This window comes from Vombatus ursinus, unplaced genomic scaffold (genome assembly GCF_900497805.2).
Source record: "Vombatus ursinus unplaced genomic scaffold, bare-nosed wombat genome assembly UNPS02014945.1, whole genome shotgun sequence".
NCBI lineage: Eukaryota > Metazoa > Chordata > Mammalia > Diprotodontia > Vombatidae > Vombatus > Vombatus ursinus.
The window spans coordinates 28,458,660-28,477,757 of NW_020954723.1; the positions used below are offsets into that span (position 1 = coordinate 28,458,660).

At 35.2% G+C, this 19,098-nt stretch overlaps 1 protein-coding gene across 5 annotated transcripts in view; it reads right to left on the reverse strand.

Annotated features, from left to right (window-relative positions):
• PCNX1 (pecanex 1) overlaps positions 1-19,098 on the reverse strand; it is a 238,611-nt gene that overhangs the window by 146,228 nt on the left and 73,285 nt on the right. For 4 of the 5 annotated variants that reach the window (XM_027844618.1, XM_027844617.1, XM_027844616.1 and 1 more), the window contains 4 exons: positions 16,364-16,469; positions 11,619-11,664; positions 8,319-8,408; positions 345-2,042 (listed from right to left, as the gene is read on the reverse strand). In XM_027844618.1, the coding sequence (XP_027700419.1) occupies positions 345-2,042; positions 8,319-8,408; positions 11,619-11,664; positions 16,364-16,469 (1,940 nt within the window). The remainder of the gene's footprint in view (positions 1-344; positions 2,043-8,318; positions 8,409-11,618; positions 11,665-16,363; positions 16,470-19,098) is intronic. The other variant, XM_027844619.1, reaches the window with a different exon arrangement.

Here is a 19,098-nt window from a genome sequence, read left to right on the forward strand (position 1 = left end):
GTAAGTACCCAAATGCCTGAATGACTCATCTTTACTCTAGACGAAGGAAAAGCCAGTCTGTCACAACACTGGAATGTAATAAGCCATTACCATTGGTTAGGAAAAGAACGCCATCAATAATGGATTCAAAATTATTTTCATTAAGTAATTACAAAAGCAGTTTGTTGCTCGTGTCTGTAACAAATGCTGCATGTGGCATATGACCAACTCTACGACCAAACTCCATATTTAGTTATCTAAATGCACAGGAATACAGAGCAACATAACATGAAGCAACACTACTAAGTAAGACACTGCAGGAGTTTCACTTGGCAAAATTTTCTTCTGGTAGCATGGTTACTTACCTCCACTTGTTGCATCTTGCTCTTCCCCTTCGGGAAAAGTAACCTGGCTTGGCAAACTATTCCTAGATCGAGTGACTGATTCTAATTGTGAAGCCCTTCCCAATAAAGACAGTTCATCTAGTACTTCTCCTTCTTTGGCCTCAAGATCTGATTTTGAAGTAGTTAAAGGTTTTATGCTCCCTGGTGCCATCAGCCTATTTGCATCATTCAAACATGCAACGGTACCACTGTCCAGGCTCAATACTCGGGCACGACTCTTAGCACTGTTTGTGCTATTAGTCCGACGTGAGGACCGCTTTTTGCTAGTTCCTTCAGGACCCACATAAGCCTTGTGTGTATGTTCAGAATCGGCACTTCTTTCTTTATTAATGTATTTGGTCTTTAGAGCGCTGTACTTTCCTTCAGGAGACTGACATGAATGGGAGGTGGTACTAGAAGAGCTGTCACTGCTGAACTGGTGAGCTGATTGCATACTTGAAGTCCTGCTCAGGTCACTTTGATCACTTGAGTCCTCATCATGACAAAATATAGCACTGTGAGGTTTGGTAGCAGATATGCCTCGAAAAGAAACATATTCCCTGTGACGACTTGAGTCAAAACTACTAGCCCTCTTTTTTCCTGTCCGTCTCCTGCTTGACTTATGAGCAGAGGCTGTGCGGTGGATTAAGCTGGAGGACTTAGGGCGTACATCCCCTTCCTTTTGTTTTCCACCAACATCCTTACAAATTCTTGAGTCAACTGAAACAGCTGACTTATCACTTTGCTCCTCTCTTTTGTCAGTTTTTCCAACAGTTTTGTCTGCTTGTATAGTAAACTCATTTGCATGAGGATTTTTATTAGCTTCTTCAGATGCAGAGGTACTAAGACCCTTCTGACTATGCACATCATCTAAGGCATTCGAATCCGTGGCTTCCTGTACACCACTATTCGTACTCAATTCCAAAGCAGTAATTTCACTGCTAGTCCTTTTATCACTGGTATAGCTACTATCTTCCTCTTGGTTAACAAAGACCTCTTTTTTCTTACCATTTTTTTTCCCTCCTCTAGGAGAATCCTCATGTTCTGATAAGATACTTTCTATGTGAGTTGAGCTAGTCTGTTCACTTTTATAGCTGCTGATGGTACTGTTAGTATCCCGATCAGTTCCACTGCAATAGCTTTCTGTTGAGCCACTACTCCTTGTACTCAGGCTTCTTAAGCTGTCTACACTTTTGTCTGCTTTCAAAGGCTTATTCTTTCCACTTTTTGCAGGGGGCTGTGGACTGCAGCTTTTCACCTCTCCACTAAGCTGAAAATCCCCAGATGGGCAAGAATTTTCTCCTAAAGATTCTTTGGATCCTGAATGAGGTTTGGAAGCTTCTAACTCACTGACTGGATCCAGACCCCGCCGTTGCTGATAGAGGGGGAAGTCATTTAGAGATGTATCTGGAAAAGCTACAGCAGAGCTGGAGGTCCTTGGAACACCTCGAGGCCGGTGGTCTTTCCTGTAAGAGTGTGAATGCAATGGTACAAGAGAAGCCACTTCTGTATCACAGGCATTAGACAGAGACTGATCCACATGGTGGTGGTGGTTTGGGGAGCTCGCTTTGTCACTCGAGTCCCTTGGTAAGTCCTGTCCACAAGAAGATAACGAAGGCTGGATAGAGATGAAGGAATCATTGGAGACTGGATGGAAAAGCTTCCGATCAGCGGCCAAATCTGTTTCAAACACATATTTGGAAAGGTTAACATAAATCTGTTATCTGCTTTCTAATGCTTACCAACGGAAGGAATTCATAATGTACAGTAAACCAAGTATAAACAATTTCTTAAGTAGTTCAGCGACAAGTTGCCAGCCACCCACTATTTACAGCCTTGATTCCTAATTCATAGTTATACAAAGAAACCATTCTATGGACAGAATGGACAAAAATGACATCTATATGCTTAACTGACTTGGAAAGAGTTTAGCAGACTTCTCAGTGAAAGAATTAACATAATTCATTAATACTAAACCAGAATTCCTCTGAAAGACTAAGGCCATTTTACAAATCAACAGAGAAATAATTCAAAATGGAAGAATATATGTCTAACAATACCCGGCCAGTACATTTAAAAGGCAATTAATGAGAGAGTCCAGCTATTTAGTACAGAGGAAAAAGAGAAAGATGAATAACTAATCACAGCTTCTATTTGTCACCATATTTGACACAAACTGGACTCTTCTCAGATTCATAAATAACAAAACAGAATATATTTGAATGCATCATTTTTATCTTCCATCAAGTTAAAATTAAATAAGGCTGTATCATATTATATCAGAAGTCTAGATATTTAATTATTCATATGACATATAGATATTTACTAAATATCAGAATAATTTTCATCAACTTACTCTATACAAGACTACAGACATTTTAAAGACTATAAAAGAGAAAATATTTTACTATTAATCCATCATAACTGTAATTGGAGTAAGGCAATGTGATTATATATGGCAACATTTTACTCAGCTATTTGGGGAAGGCGTAGTGAGGGGTTAATCTGGACTTATAAGTATACCCAACATGCTAAATATTAAAAAACAATCTTATATTAGAATTTAATAGATTTAATCCTAATATATAACTAAGAAAATAGTACAGAGGCTTGCATTTAGCCAATATAAAATTCAGGTTAGCTAAAATTGAATGAGCTTAAATAGCATGAGGCCTAGATCTGTGATTTTGCTGACATAGGGCACTTCTAAATGAGGAAAATTCCCTCTACCAATGCAGACCAGCACTTTCTCTGCAACTTAGTTTTAGAGAACAACCTAGAGCACTGAAAGGTTAAATGATCTGCTCAGAGTAACAGAGCCAGTGTGTTTCAGAGGTGAGACTTTGAACTCAGGTCTTTCTGGTTAAAAGGTCAAGCTTTCTATGCATTATACCAGCCTGTTTCTCAAATCCAGATAAGCAATTAAAATTAACTAAGAATGATAACTATTAGTATCATAATATCATAGATTTTGAGCTAGAAAGCAACAAAATACCCTAGGAGTCCCAAAAAACTTAAGTGCAATAAAAGACTTGAAAATGACTTAACTCAGGCACGGCTAGATGGAGCAGTGGATAGAGCACCGGCCCTGGAGTTCAAATCCGGCCTCAGACACTTGACACTTACTAGCTGTGTGACTCTGAGCAAGTCACTTAACCCCATTGCCCAGCAAAAAAAAATACTTTAACTCTTAACTAAAGTCAATCCCTCAACATACCTTAATAGACCAGAACTTAAGTATCCTCTTAAATACACACACACACACACACACACACACACACACACACACACACACAGAGCTTTCGTGACTTTTTGCTCCATGTACATTACGTTCAATAACAACAAAATAACCAGATATGTAGTGAAACAGAATGAAATCTTAATGGGAAGAATTTGAAAGTGATTATAAAATAATATAATTTTGTGCTAATGTTCAGAGATTTACAAAGAAGTCAAGCTTGCTATGCCCTTTCATCAATAAACTCCCAGCCTTTTCAAAGGTATGAATATTCACTCGTAAGTGGCACTTGCTGGGTAGTAATATAAGTAAAACAGTCCATTCCTAAACATGGCACTTTCCCTCTAAATGTAATGATTCTCAACATTGCTTTTTGGATCCCCAATCAATTAACCAGTTATTAAATATCTAAATGTCTGGATACAAAAAGACAAAAATTAAATAGTCTCTGCCCTCAAGAAACTTACATTAGAGGCATAGGATGTAAGACCAGCCAAGTCTTCTAACTCCAAAGACAGCCCAGCCCTCTTTTATCAGTACCACGCTGTGCTACACTTGTAGAATCAAGGTAGAACTGATCTTGAAAGACCATTTAATCCATTTCCCTGCTTTCAGATGGGTCTAAAAATAAACCATCTTATTTAAATTTAAATCTATTCTGTTTTTGTTTTTTCCTTAATTCAAAAGCCAGACATTAGAGCTTTCTCTTGTTAATGCATTCAGGATTTAGCCAATCCTAAGACCGGAGGTCTCTTTCTGATATTTAACCAGTAAAAATCACTTCATTCCTTGGGGCCTCAGTTTCCTTATCTACAAAATGTTTAAATCATATGCTTCTAACCTAGATCTGCTGACTACAGCATATCCTAAATCTTCCCTGTTCTATTCCCAGTGGACACAGAAAAAAGTTTGATCCTCAAACTCTGAATTATGTATTTCTATCAAGTTTACTAAATATAACAAATCAGCTTAAGTTATTTTATTTCTGATGTTATGACACAGTGGTCGATCTTTTCCTTGTAGTTGACACAAAACTCACAGAAGGAATAAAATAAAGTCCCTTCACTTTGGTTGGGAAAAGGTTTCAGATTAGCCAACTACTATTCCAAGCCCTAAGGTCAGGAGAATGAAATCTGTATCCTATAAATCTTTATATTCCCTCCCTTAATAAGTATTTGTTAATCTGAGCCACTCATGTGTGTTTAAAGGAAGAAGAGAATAGTTGGAAGGGAATAAGCATTAGCATCTACTATGTGCCAGACACAGTGCTAAGTGCTTTACAAATATTGTCTCATTTGATCCTCACAACAACTCTGCAAAGTAGGTGCTGTTATTTTCCTCATTTTACAGTTGAGGAAACTGCAGCAAAAAGAGATTAAGTGACTTGCCCAGGGTCCCAGGGCTAGTATGTTTCTCAGGCTGGATTTGAACTCAACTATTTCTGATTTCAGGTAGAGGATTCTATCCATTGCATCATAGGCTACCTCTAAGGGAAAAAAACAAAAACAAAAACCAAGGGATTTTATTTTTAGTAGTTGGACAAAAACAAGATTTCCAGATTATTAAAAAAAAAATCTCAATTTCAGAAAATGTTGTAAAACTTAGTAAAACTAGTATAAACAATTACAGTAAGACATCATACATAAAACTTCAGACGATAGGGCACAGTACAGTGGGACTCCATTTTCTTTCTAGGATAAAAGAGCCAAACTGCTATAAATAAATAACAGAGTCAAATGAGCTTTCTTAGCTGCCACATGGATATGCTGACATTTACTTTGATTGATGTACAACTCTTTGGTTCTTTTCTAGTCACATTCCCCTTCCTACATTATATTTCTACAACTAATTTCTTAAAATTCAGTCAGAGGACTGTATATTTATGCTATGAAATTTCATTTTGTTAGTTTCAGTTCCATTGTTCCAATGGATTACAAGACAGAATAGGGTAATATATTCCTGGTTCTGGAAACTATGCCTCTACTAACAATGCCTATAATCTCATTAATTTTTTAGTTGCCCTTTTTGCACTATTACACATAATGAGATTTCAACAAGACATACAAGTATCTCATACTTCTTATCTTGGTGAACAAGATGGAGAGATATGAGCCATACATTAGCTCAATTAATTGGATTCATAATTAAACAACTACACCCACATCATAGTAATTAATGGAAAGATGTCAACCAAGACTGATATCTCAAGTAAAATGTCCTATGAAACTACTGCTTGTTGTGTTCTGTTCAACAGTTTTTTCAATGACTTAGATGCTAATATAGATGGTATGCTTGCAAAATTTAAAAATAACATGAATAGGAGGAATAGCTTGGTAGGGAACAGAGTCAAGATCCAAAAATATTTTTAAAACAATACAAATAAAATAAGATGAAATCTAACAGTGATAAATTATTATACTGACAATATTATAAATTATAACATATTTACTATGTGCCTTTTAAATTTTATCTTTTTTTGTTTGTATCATTGCCTTCATAATATAATATCATTATATTAATATAAATATATTATAAACACATTAAATATAAATCCCTAGACCTGAGTTTAAAAAATCAACTGCACAAGTGGAAGATGAGGAGGTATGACAATACAGTAGTACCTTTGAAAAAGTTCTAGAGGTCTTAGCAAACTGTTAGTTCAATAAAAAGGCAAAGTGTCCTAAACAAGAGAGGCGTGTGTACTACTGTTCTGAGACCTTATGTCAGATCACATCTAGAATACCATATTCAGTTTTTGGCACACTTTAAGAAGGTAAATGACAAACTGTAGTGTGTCTAGAGATCAACCAGGATCGTAAAAGGTCTGGATTTCATGCCATAAGAGGAAACAATTAGGGATGTATGATGAAAAGAGAAGATTTGGGCAAGTGGCAAGGTTATGGGGTAAGAGGAGGGGAAAAGACATGATAACTTTTTAAATATCTGAAGGGATTTCTTATGTTTAAAAGCAATTGCATTTTTCCTTGGCTCCAGGGAGAAAACCTAGGAACAAGGGGGTAAAAGTTACAGGTAAGCAGATTTCAGCTCAATGGAAAGAAAAAACTACCCAAAAATCAGAACTATTCAAATAGGCTATCTCAAAAAGTAACAAGTTCTCCATCTCAAGAAGCTTGGGCTTGTTGTTTTATTTTTCTAAAGGATAAGTGAACACTTTGGGGGCTATTATAAAGGGGATTTTTGTTCTAATACATAGGCTGCTCAAGGTGACCTCCAAGATTTTTGAATTTCTAGAATAGGGGGTGTCAAAAAAATCAATGACAAGTTGCTATAGTTCCATAAAGGTTGGAAACTTTTGTTAACACCATCAAATTTTAAATGCTAATTATATTATAGGATCAAAGATAGGAGCTAGAATGAACCTTGAAAGGTCAATTAGTTCAACTCCTTCATTCTACAGATGAAGAAACTGAGGGCCAGGGAGGTTAACTGATTTTCCTAAGATTACAGAGGCCATAAAGGATTTAAGAGGTAAGTCACGCAAGCAATTATGGAGCAGGAGGTTACAAAGTTATTAAGAGGCAACCTTTGAACCCAGGTCTCCTGAGTCTAGAGTCAGTACCATGCTGCCTCCTAGTAAGAAGGCACATTTGAAAGAACTTGGTAACAACAATTTAAAATTTACAAACAACTAACTGATAATAGTGTTCAAACTGTCCAAATTTAGGGATTTTAGTGAGTGCTCTCAGTAATAAATACAGTAGGGCAGTAAAGCAGCTTTACAAATTTTACTATCTTACATTTCCACTACGTATCATTCACAGACTAATGAAAAAAATACATAATTAGAAGGTAGAAGACATGGCATCAGGTCTTTGTTTTATCAATATGTATGACCTTGGGCAAGTCATTTAACCAATTTGTGCTACAGCTTTTTTTAATCTATAAAATAAGAATGTTTTATCTGTTAATTCCTCCATGGAAGAATTCTGTGAAAATAAAACAATATTCATGAACATTCAATCATTCACCCCAAATATTTTGCCGTCTTCCCTGACATGGCTCACTTTTTCACCACCTGGAACAGCTCCCTGGAGATCTGAGAGTCAAAATCACCCTAACCATCCGGAAAAGAGTCAAATGCAACTCTGTCCTGAAATTCACTTGTCCTGGTTGATGAGTACTCATGTGAATGCAAACTTACATAACTCATTCTGGCTGGCCCAGGACCAAGCTTCAAACTCCATACCCCCAGGATATCGTGCCATTGGTCCTAATGCTGCACAAATAACTTTCTCTCTCCCTCCCTCTTCCACCTTCCATTTTCTTCTCTGGAAACAATAATCAAATCAATACCACCACTGCTTTTGGAAAGGATCTTCTGGCTCCATTCACCATTCCTATGATACTGTAGACCAAAACTTCTTTCCTCAGCATCCACTGTATCATATGCGTTGTCTCCTCAATTAAAATCTAAGCTTCATGAGGACAGGGACTGTTTGTACTTTTGCGTTCGTCTCCCCAGGGCCTACCCTAATGCCTGACTTATAGTAGACACTTAATTATTTTTCATTTGATTCCTTAAGACACCAAATAAATTCAAAATAATAATATTATGATTGTCAGCTTAGAAACAAAGGTACATCAAAGTAAAAGAAAATTTTCCTAAATGCCAGCAACTCAAGGACTCCAGCTACTAAAAATGAAAATTCTGATATTCCTGAAATCTTATGAAACATTTAAGCACAAGAGTATCTCACCTTGCTCTTCACTTCCTTCTTTACACAGACTAGAACTCTGGCCAAGGCTTAAACTGATATCATCAGAAGTCTTGGCAGTGTCTGTATCTCCTAAAAAGTTTAAAAGAAATACATTAGGGTGTTTTTGTTTTTCCTTATAAGAAAAAACTGTATTTCATGGCTGGATTAAGGAATTGAATATATATGTGCAACTAAGTATAGGTATCACTCAATTCCAAAGTTAAATGAATGGAAAAAATGATCAAATGTAAATACATTGTAGCAACTGCTAAAATACTAGATGAACTGTGAGATTCTGAACTCCTCCTAATACGCCAGTAAATCAAGAAAGGAAATATCTGGAGAATTGCACAATATTTGCTGTTTCTTTTACATTCAAATCACTTTGTAATATACTAGTTTTCTAATTGCTCTTGAAATGATAATAATAAAAACCAAAGCAAGGACTTCTCCATAACTTGAAAGCTACTAAAATAATAGTAATTTTTCTATAAAGGTGTAAAGGACAACAAAGGGAAAAGGAAAAATATAGCATATGTAATGCTTTTCTTTCCCTAACCACCAAGTAATGTGATCTGCCACACTTTACCCTAGTAATATACAACCAAAATGCCCCAACAAAACTCAGACTTTAACAAAAGCATAATTTGTCCAGTTTCACAAATTAAACAGAGCAAGTCAAAACAATCAATTATTACAGAAGTCCAAAGCATCCAAACTTTTGGGTATGGAAACAGGGAAACAGCTTAATTTTAATTTATCAACTTCTAAAATAGAATTTATTTTCCATAAAATGATTAGGTCTAAAAATCCATCTATGAAGATCCTGACAATGTATTTCAAGGTAAATCAACACAGTAATAATCAATATCACCAATGAGCCTACAAGAACCTTGGTGCTAGATTCAGGCATACTTTAAAAATAAAAAAAAAATCATCCAAAGAATATCCATAGATGAAACAGGAAGAGTACAGCAAACAGATGCCATCTATTTGGTAGATGGTACAGATTTACCAGCTTTTTGAACTTTCAGTTTTTGCTGGTGAGAACAGTGGAACCACCAAAATTTCAAACTTTACCATCTCAGTACCCTCATGTACTACAAAAGAAAGTAGCAATGGCACTTAATATCAAATTGGGAGGAAAGTTATAAGATCATTGATTTAGAACTGGAAGAGCCATTAAGCCATCTAGTTCAACTCTCATTTTCATAGATGAGGAAACTGAATTCCAGAGTGATTAAATGACTCAATCAGGATCACAAAACTAGTAAAGAAAAGAGGTGGGATTTGAACCCAGGACCTCAAATTCCAAATTCAGTGATCTTTCCACTATACCAATAAACTTGAGGAAATAGATACATGAGAATCTGTACCAAAGGTAACAATTTTAAATGTACTTGAGGCACTCATTTTCAGAATCTCAAAGAGAGGAAAATTTTTAAAAGAATAAAAGAATCAACAGACATGATTTTTTTATCCCTCAAAGGTAACCAAGATGACATCAGCAACAACTCAATATTCTTATTTTCTCACATTTATATGATGTTCAAAAAAATTATCTATCACACGTTAAGTGTGAAGAAAACATGAGGAACAGGCAGGACTGGCACAGGTTATTTTCTACAGCAGACTATATCATTATAAATACACAACTGATTGAGAGGGCATGGAGAATCAGATCTGACAATTGTTTATTGATTTTTTAAAATGACTCAATAAAACATGATAGAACTTTAAAGGCTCTTGTCACACAAAGTATCTTTTATGTACCTTTTATAATTATACAACAGTACGACAATATAAAACTGTATAAAATGTGACTGCAGAGATAACTTCTTTGAATAACCTACTGACTATTAACATCAATGCAGAGAGATGTTCACCCTAAGGTGTCATGGAAAATGTTCTAAACATATAAAAAAAAGATTCCCTAATAATAATGGCAGTCTCTAAATGTTCTCATCAAGATGAAATTATACTAATTGGCTTGATCTTCAGAACTCTATAAGACTACCCTACAGCCATGCAAAAGATTACTCATAGTGTGGATGGTTACACATAAGGATGAAAAACATATGTTACATAAATTATGTTATACAACCGGACAAGCAGTCCACTGAATTAATCCAACTAATCCAACCAGAAAGGATGTAATATCATGATGGACTACTCACTCAGTTTCGAGTACATTGTTCCATTGCCTTTTGAGTTACTAATAATAATAGTTCTTGGTTTCATTATGTATTATACAACTAAACCATGGGGTAATAGTGGTGTTAAAAAGATGAAGAAGGTTTGTACTAGCAAGATGTTTGGCTCCATCTTTTTTTTTTTTTAAGGCAATTGGGGTTAAGTGACTTGCCCAGGGCCACACAGGTAATAAGTGTCAAGTGTTTGGTCTGAGGCCAGATTTGAACTCAGGTCCTCCTGACTTCGGGGCCAGTGCTCTATCCACTGCACCACCTAGCTGCCCCTGTACCAGCAAATTGTTTGAAATCACTAAAAGCATCACATAGTTTTTCAAATATAAGCTAGCCTGATCTACTCAAACCTTTGCTCGGCTCATTGCTGAGCTTATCGTGCATAGATTCTAAATTAGTTTCTGGTGCAAAAGCCCTTCTCTTTAACATAAATACTTGACATATTTTATCCCTCTCCCAAGGATGCTATAATAAGGCTCTACAAATAATGAAATGCCACAATCTCAGGAAAAGAATAAAAATAATAAGTAACCCAGAGGCTAATAATATTATGGATTAAGTAGGCTGCAAAACGTGACAAGGGATGACTTCTAATGGAAAAACAGTACAAAAAGATGTTATTGAGGATATGGATGATTGGGGAAAAAGGTAGATGAGTTATTTAGCAAGGAAAAAAAGAGGCCATAGATGAATAGCCTGAATGTTACAGTAGTTACCTCCAAGATATTAAGAGAAACAGAAGAAAGCCTCCAGCCCATTAGATGGAACCCTCTATAGAGAAATTATGGAAAGACATGAACAAGAATCAGAGAGTGAGAAGTCACAAAAAGGTTTCAGTGAATACTTATGAAATTACGAAACCTTCAGAATGTCAAGGTGTCAATAACTACCTGCTGCAGGAGACCTTTACCAGTCTCTGTAGATTTTGTATTTATCTAATTATTTTCACGTTGAAAATGTAAGCTCCTTGAGGGGAAGGGCTGTTTTTGCCTTTCTTTGTATCCCAAGGTCTTAGTAAATGCTTTATGCTTGACTAATAAAAGAAAAAATTAAACAGAGACAATGAGATAATCTTCAAATTAAGTTAAAATCTAACCTTTAATGGTTGCTTCTGTTCCAAGTCGAGGTGAGCCAGACCCAATCTGGAAACAAAACATGATTATTAACTATGGCGTTTCAAACAAATTAATTTTACAGAGCAACAAATTAATGAACTACATATTGATATGGTCATAGTGTTATGTACTTCCAGCCAATCTTATCTTGATTCAAAAAAGCAAACTATGTTATGTTATTTTGAGTGAAAAAGCATAATGAATATTGGGTGTTTATAACCAAAAAGTTCCTGTTCTGTAATGTAATCAAAAGCCAGGATTTAGAAAACTAGATATCCTATGACATGTTACAAAGATAGATACTCAAATCTGATTGTTACAATATTGATTTATTTCAATGTGTGTTTATGTCTGCGCTGAACTAACAAAGTATTTGGAAGTGCCTACTAAATGGTATTGAAAATAACCAAAGGTAAAAGCAATAAAAAATTTAACTTCCAGGTTTAATATATAATTTTTAACAATAATAAAATTATCACTGAACTTGGTTTTAGTGACGTTAATCAAAAGTATATAAAACTTCTATGAAAGACTTAAGAACTCTGATCAGCATGATGTCCAACCAACCACATTTCTAGAAGACTCATATTAATCACTTCACGACAAAGAGGTGAGGTACTCAGAATGCAAATTGAGACAGCTTTTTGTACAAAGCCAATGCAAAAAACTGTTTTAACTATACATATTTCTTACAGGGGCTCAGATTTTTTTTCTTTTCCAACTGGAAGGGGGTGGGGAGAACATGAAGGGAAGGTAGGTTTTCTTAGTTATAAAAAAAATTAATTGTAAAAAAAAGATATGAAACCTCTTTTAAAATTTTACAGTCAAAAATTATTACATTAACTCAAGAATTATATAAAGGGAGAAAATAACAGGAAATGCTAAAATTCATCCCAGAAAACAAAGTATAATCACAATGAAGCTATTACCAATATTCTTGGGGACTGTTCCCACAAACAAAATTTCAAACAGATTCACCAAAAGAGAACTCAAGAGCCTTAACTGAACTTTAGAAGAAAAATAATATTTAATGTACTCATAGTTAATATTCATAAAATGTTTTATTAATATATCTATGCAACATGAAAAATCTGAAACAATCATTTGAACAATGACTATCATCTTCACAAAACAGAAAAAAAATACTGCTTAAAAAAACTAATCAAAATTAAGTTTTGTAAAACTACCACAGCTTATTATTTTGATCCCCTTCTATTTTTAAAATTAACCATAATTCTCACACTTTAACCCAATTTCTTCTTCAAACCAGCCCTATAATTAATATAGCTGCTGGCCATAAAGAAAAAAATAATCAAAGAGATGGCAAGTTTATAAATATTATTATAAAATCATGAGATCAGTCCATCTTCATATCCATCCTACTCTTACACTAGGTAAGTTGTACAGGTAAGTTGTTAGACCATTTGATATGGTAATTGCCATGAAGTATGTGTGAAAAAAGATTCTCAGTTGTTCCCGAGTTGAAATAGCAATCATAAAATTATTTCTCTACAACTCTTCCTTCTTGGATGTAGTCCTTTCTTACCAATCATCTTCCACCAAACAAAAACACCCAAAGGTAACCACAACTATATCAGCAAAAAAGGAAGAAAAGAAAAAACAATGCTTTAAGAAAAAATGAGGTTTGGTGGGCAAAGGACTATACTTGCTCAAGGCACCTAGGTTCTAGAACTAGTTTTGTTACTACCTAGCTCTGTGATAGTGGACAAGTTACTTAACTGCTCTAGAGCTACATTTCTCTATCAGTAGAATGGGAGGGAACAGAAGTACAACTAGGTAATTTTTAAAGTTCCTTTTTCTACCTCAAAAATTCATCCTATGAAATATTCTTCTGTCTCCTATTGACAAAGCAATCATACCATTTAACATTTACACTAAGGCAACATAATAAACCTGCCAAAAATTCCCAACTGCAAAAGCTTTTTTTAATACACACACACACACACACACACACACACACACGCACACCCCTCTCAAAACAAAAAATTTTGACAACAAATTTCTGAAGAGATTTCTAAAATGGCCTTCATGTATAATTGGGTATTTAATCTTCCCATTTTATAAATTGATTAAAAACTCTACAGATACCTAAGTAAAACACCCAAGCTCTGCTTAATGAAAACATTAAGGATATGTCAATTGTGTCTTTAGTTAAAATTAACTCTGAAAATCTGAAACCACATATCTAAAAGGCACATTAGCTTTCAACAGCTCCCCTATTCCTATCAAAGAGTTGTTGCCTTAAAAAAAATTCAGTGTTTTTTTCTTAATAGTGTTCAGAGTTGGGCTACCTCCCTAAAATACAATGAACAAGCTCTTGTGATATGAAAACATCAGTTTCCAGGGATCAATGCTGATTTTTCATTTTCTAAATAAATGAAAAAAGCATAGGCTTGTCCCCAAATCCTGCAAAATGAGACTTGTCTCTGGGGTGGCCAAAATCTGATTACATTTTTCAATAAAAAGCCTGACTGTGCAAATGCCAAAGAAACTAAAATTTCTAATCATTCAAAAACTAAAAGTCCAATTATCAAGTTATTATGCATAAAAGGTAAGATAGGAGCAACTGCCACCAAAATGAAAAATTTAAGAATGAGTAATGCTTTTCTCTTTACCATATTTCTTTAAAAAAAAAAAAGTCCCAATCTAATTACATACAAGTATCTCTCACAAAACAATTCTCTTCCCACCACTTGATCTACTTGCAATGAACATATGGGATGAAACATAAGCACTAAAAGAGATGAATACTGTTGACTGAGATTATTTTCCCACTTGCTTTGCTGAATAACTAGAAATACAAATTTTTAAATTCTGTCCATTTGAATTTGAGCGAATTTAATTATTAAATCATGCAATCAGCAATCATGAAATCTATTTCAATTAGAACACCTTATATATTTATGGCATTTTATAACTTTCATTTACATTGATTCATCCGATTCAAGTCTCTCTTTGGCACGTATCAAGTAATAAAGCTCTGAGTAGAGAGTCATAGACTTAGAGCTGAGACTGCAGAGAATCTAATCTAAGTCCTTTATTTTCAGACGAGAAAACTAAGACTCAGAAAAGCTGAGTAACTCAACCAAGGACACACAGCTAGTAAGTAGCAGAGGAAGGATTAAAACCCAGGTTCTATGACTTTAAAAATCAAGCACTTTTTCCACTCCATCAGGCTCAAGGTATCTGTTTCATAGGACATTATTAGTAATATTCTACTCTTATAAAAAGAAAACCTCTGCCTTTGAGACTTACTACTTGTGTGACCTTGGTCAAGTCACTTAATCATTCTAGGCCTCAAGTTTCCTCCTCTATAAAAGAAGGTTGTACTAAAAGGTTTCTGGGGTCCCTTACAACTTTATATCTGTGATCCTAAAATGTGTATTATCACCACTGAACAGTTGAACTGAGCAGCTACTCTGTGCTTATTGTGTGCAGGATTCTACTAAGGACCAGGGAAACCAAGAAGATATAAAGCTACAGTGCCTCTCCTTGAAAGGTTTACAATCTGGTTACAAAGACAGAACCAATAAATAAAAATAACATATTATGGCAAGTACCAAATGATTCAGAGTAAATCTTATAACAGTTCAGAGGAGAGAGTAATCACCACGGGTTAAGATCATTGTGGAAGACATCACTGAGTAGGAGAGGAGGTAGGCCCTCAGACAGACATTAAAGGGAGAAAAGGATTTTGGCACGAATAGGAAGAAGACGTCATTCCAGATAAAGGGGCAAGAGCAAAGGCACAAAGGAAAATGCACGTGGCGTCTTTAAAAATAAACTGATAAGTTTGACTAGCAGGATAAGTCATATAAGTATAAGCAAGTCATCAGAGCATGCTGGAAATAAGTAGAAGCCGGACTATGAGGACCTGGTTCAAGAGAAGAATACGGAATTCAGGAAATTATCCAATGGGTAGTGGGAATCAGTAAAGATTCATGGGCGGGGAGTGACAGATACAAAGTGATAGTGTAGAAAGAGTGATCTGACAGTAAAATTTAAGATTAATAGGCTGGATGGTGGATAGAGCCTGAAGAAGACAACTGGAGAAACCAGTTAGAAAGTTATTGTACCAGCAGTACAGATATAGTGGAATGGGGGTCTAGAGTATTATAGTAGCAGTGAAAATGGAAAGAAAGGGACAGACTATGTAAAAATCAAAGGGCCATGGTAACATCAGGGATCTCAGGAAAAAGGGAAAAATTGTGGATGAATTCAATGTTTCAAACCTAGGTGATTAGATAGACCATAATTCCACTGACAAAAACTATAGAGAAACTGGTTTTGACAATATCAGGAATTCAATTCTAGCAGTATTTAGTTTAAAGTGATACTGTAACATCTAAGTAGAGACTTCCAGCAGGAAATTGCTATGGATAAAACACTGCCACCTATATGCCAAGCCATTCACCAAACTTAGGCTGGTCCCAAGGCAACAGACATATCAGGCCGCTGTTTTACCGTCTTTAAAACAGGGCTATTAACTTGTTGGTGCCTATCTGTTTGGGATATTAATTGTGTAAAATAAGATTACATGAAAGTCCATTAGAAATAAAAGTACTATAAATAGAAAGCTTTTTAATAACAAAAAGAAAATTTAATCTATTAGTCAAACAAAGATTAAATGAAAGTAAAAGGCTAAATGAAAGTAGAAGGCATATCAGATATACTATCACAACATAAGAATAGTAGAGGCTCCTACCTGATTGCTTGGGTCTAGACCAGCATAAGAATTTCGTGAACTGCAACCAACTGGGGGTGTAGCCTCTCGAATAAACTCAGACATTTCAATACCTCCACCAGGGTCACTATGGAAAAAAGTGGAAAAAAAAAAGAACTCATTTGAGCAAAATATTATGATTTACCTATGCTGATTCCTGTTAATTCTTAAAAAATTTACCTACGTATTATTCCACAACAGGCCAAAATATTTTTTCCCCAACCTAAGGGATTCCAATGATTGTGACGGTAATTATGTACATTTTTTTTAATTCCATCCTATACTTTCAGTCTGACATGTTACTATTTCCTGTCAGAAACACAGAGCCTGATAATACACAAGGAATCCATTAAACCAAGCTACTTTCCTAACACATTAGAATCTAACCTTAATTACAATAATGGGAATTCTGGAAACTGCACTAATTAATTACCAATAAGTCAAAAGAGGTGAAAGAGTATTGTTCACAGGATGAAATGTCTACATATAAGGAATCAAATACCAAACATAGTAGCCATGATCTGCAAAAGACACTTCAACTTACTTGATCCAAGAATCAATGAACAATCAACAACCATTTGTTAAGTACTTACTATGAGCCAGGTACTATGCTAAGGATAAAGACAAAAGTAAAATATCCCCTTCCCTTGAAAAACATAGATTCTAACATAGGAGACAACATATACTTACATAATATATACAAAATGAATACAAGATAATTTTTAGAAGGGATTATATTAGCAGCTGTGGGAATCAGGAAAGACTTCTTAAAATAGATTGTGACTCTTAGGTTGAGCTTTGAAGCAAACTAGGGATTCCAAAAGGTAGAAGTAAGAAGGCCATGTATTTCAGGCATGACAATTAGGGAATCTCTGCTAACATTGGAGAGAGCAGTTTTGGTTGAGTAATAAGGTCAGAATCCAGAATGCAGGGGGTTAAGAAGAAAGTAAGACAAAAGGAAGTGTAAGAGGAAGCACTAAATGCACATAGCTTTTTCAAGGAGTTAGACTATGAAAAGTGAGGTGAGAGAACAATATTTAGTAGAGGTGGTAAGTTCAAGTGAGTTTTGCGTATTGTTTTGTTTTTAGTATAGGAGATAATTTTGGACATGTTTAGGCAGAAGGGAAGAATCCCAAAGAGAAGGAGACATTGAAGATTAGAGAGAGACTGGATGACAGAGAGGGCTATCTATACGAAAAGACAGGAGAATACAAAGGAAAAATGTTGACTTTGGTCAGAAGAAAGATCATCTCTTCAGCTGAGACTGCAATAAAAGAAATGTTAAGGGATAAAGCAAGGCGTTGTGAGATGAGGAATGATTATCAGATGACGGCATTCTCAGGGTAAACCCTCAATTTTTTTTGGTAAACTGTTAATAAATATTTTGAGGAGAGGGTCTCAGCTGAGAGGGTAGGTAGAAGATGTGCGGCTGAAGGCTTGAGGAAAAGAAAAGAAGATTTCAAATAGCCACTGTGGTTACTGGGCATAGAGAATCAAATAGGATCACCTTGCTGCACTGAGGTCTGAGTTGGGAATAAATAAGTTAAATGTGAAGTGAAAACAATCAGCAGAGTTGGGAGACTTTCTTATGTTCCATCCAGCAACATGTGAACAGGAGCAAAAGATGATGCTTCTTTAGAAGAACTTTAGAAGTACAACAGACTTCAGCTGCCTATTATTTTAGTGTCTAACAGCAAGAAATTGATTATAGATGCACACAGTGAATGATGCTTACGAATAAGAAAATTAGCAGATTACTGTCTGGTATATTGCAGCAGACAGTATGATTCCAATGTCTGAGCCTAGGATGACTTAGCAATTGGAGGCAGCTATGGGCAGAACACTGGACCCGGAGTCAGGAAGACCTGAGTTCAGATTTGACCTCAGACACTATCTGTGTGACCCTAGGCAAGCCATTTAAACTGTCTGCCTCAGTTTCCTTATCTGAAAAATGGGGATAATAATAGCATCCACTCTCTCAAGGGTTGTTGTGAGAATAAAATGAGATATCTGTAAAGCATTTTGCAAAGCTTAAAGAGCTATATAAAAGTTAGTTATTACTATTACTATTAATAAAAAATTACAGGGTTTTTTTTATTTTCAGTAAATTTATTTTACAGAATTATGGCTACTAACTTAATTTATGGTACCTGAAGTATAAAATTTCAGGCCAAAATTAAAATTCACACCGTAGAATGCTATCTACCAATAAAGCAAGTTCATTTAGCTCAGTTCTAATAGATTTGGGAGACAAAGAAGGAGACTAAGTTCTAATAGATTTGGAAGAGAAAGAAGGAAATTAAGTTCTCACAGCTCGGAATGCCCACACAGGAGAAAATCCTACTGGATTGGCAGGAAGATAATCCCAGAGTCAAGAAAATGCTATAAAGAGCTAAAAAGTTCAATGGAGAAAAACTGCCAGTAGTATATCACTATACTTGTGATCATCCATGATTTCAGAATATCAATGATGAAGCACGATACCCACCTCCTGACAGAGAAAGGTGATGGTCTCACATAGTTCTCATATTCAATGTAGAATTTCATTTTGCTGGACCATGAATATTTTTTTCTTTGCTTTTGAATAGGGGAGAGGGAAGTAGAAGAGGGAGACTACAGATGTTTATAAAGAGATATTCTTTAGAAAAGGAAAGTCACAAGTAAACAAACAAGGACAGTTTTTATAAAATCATATGATAAACTTATTATATATTTAA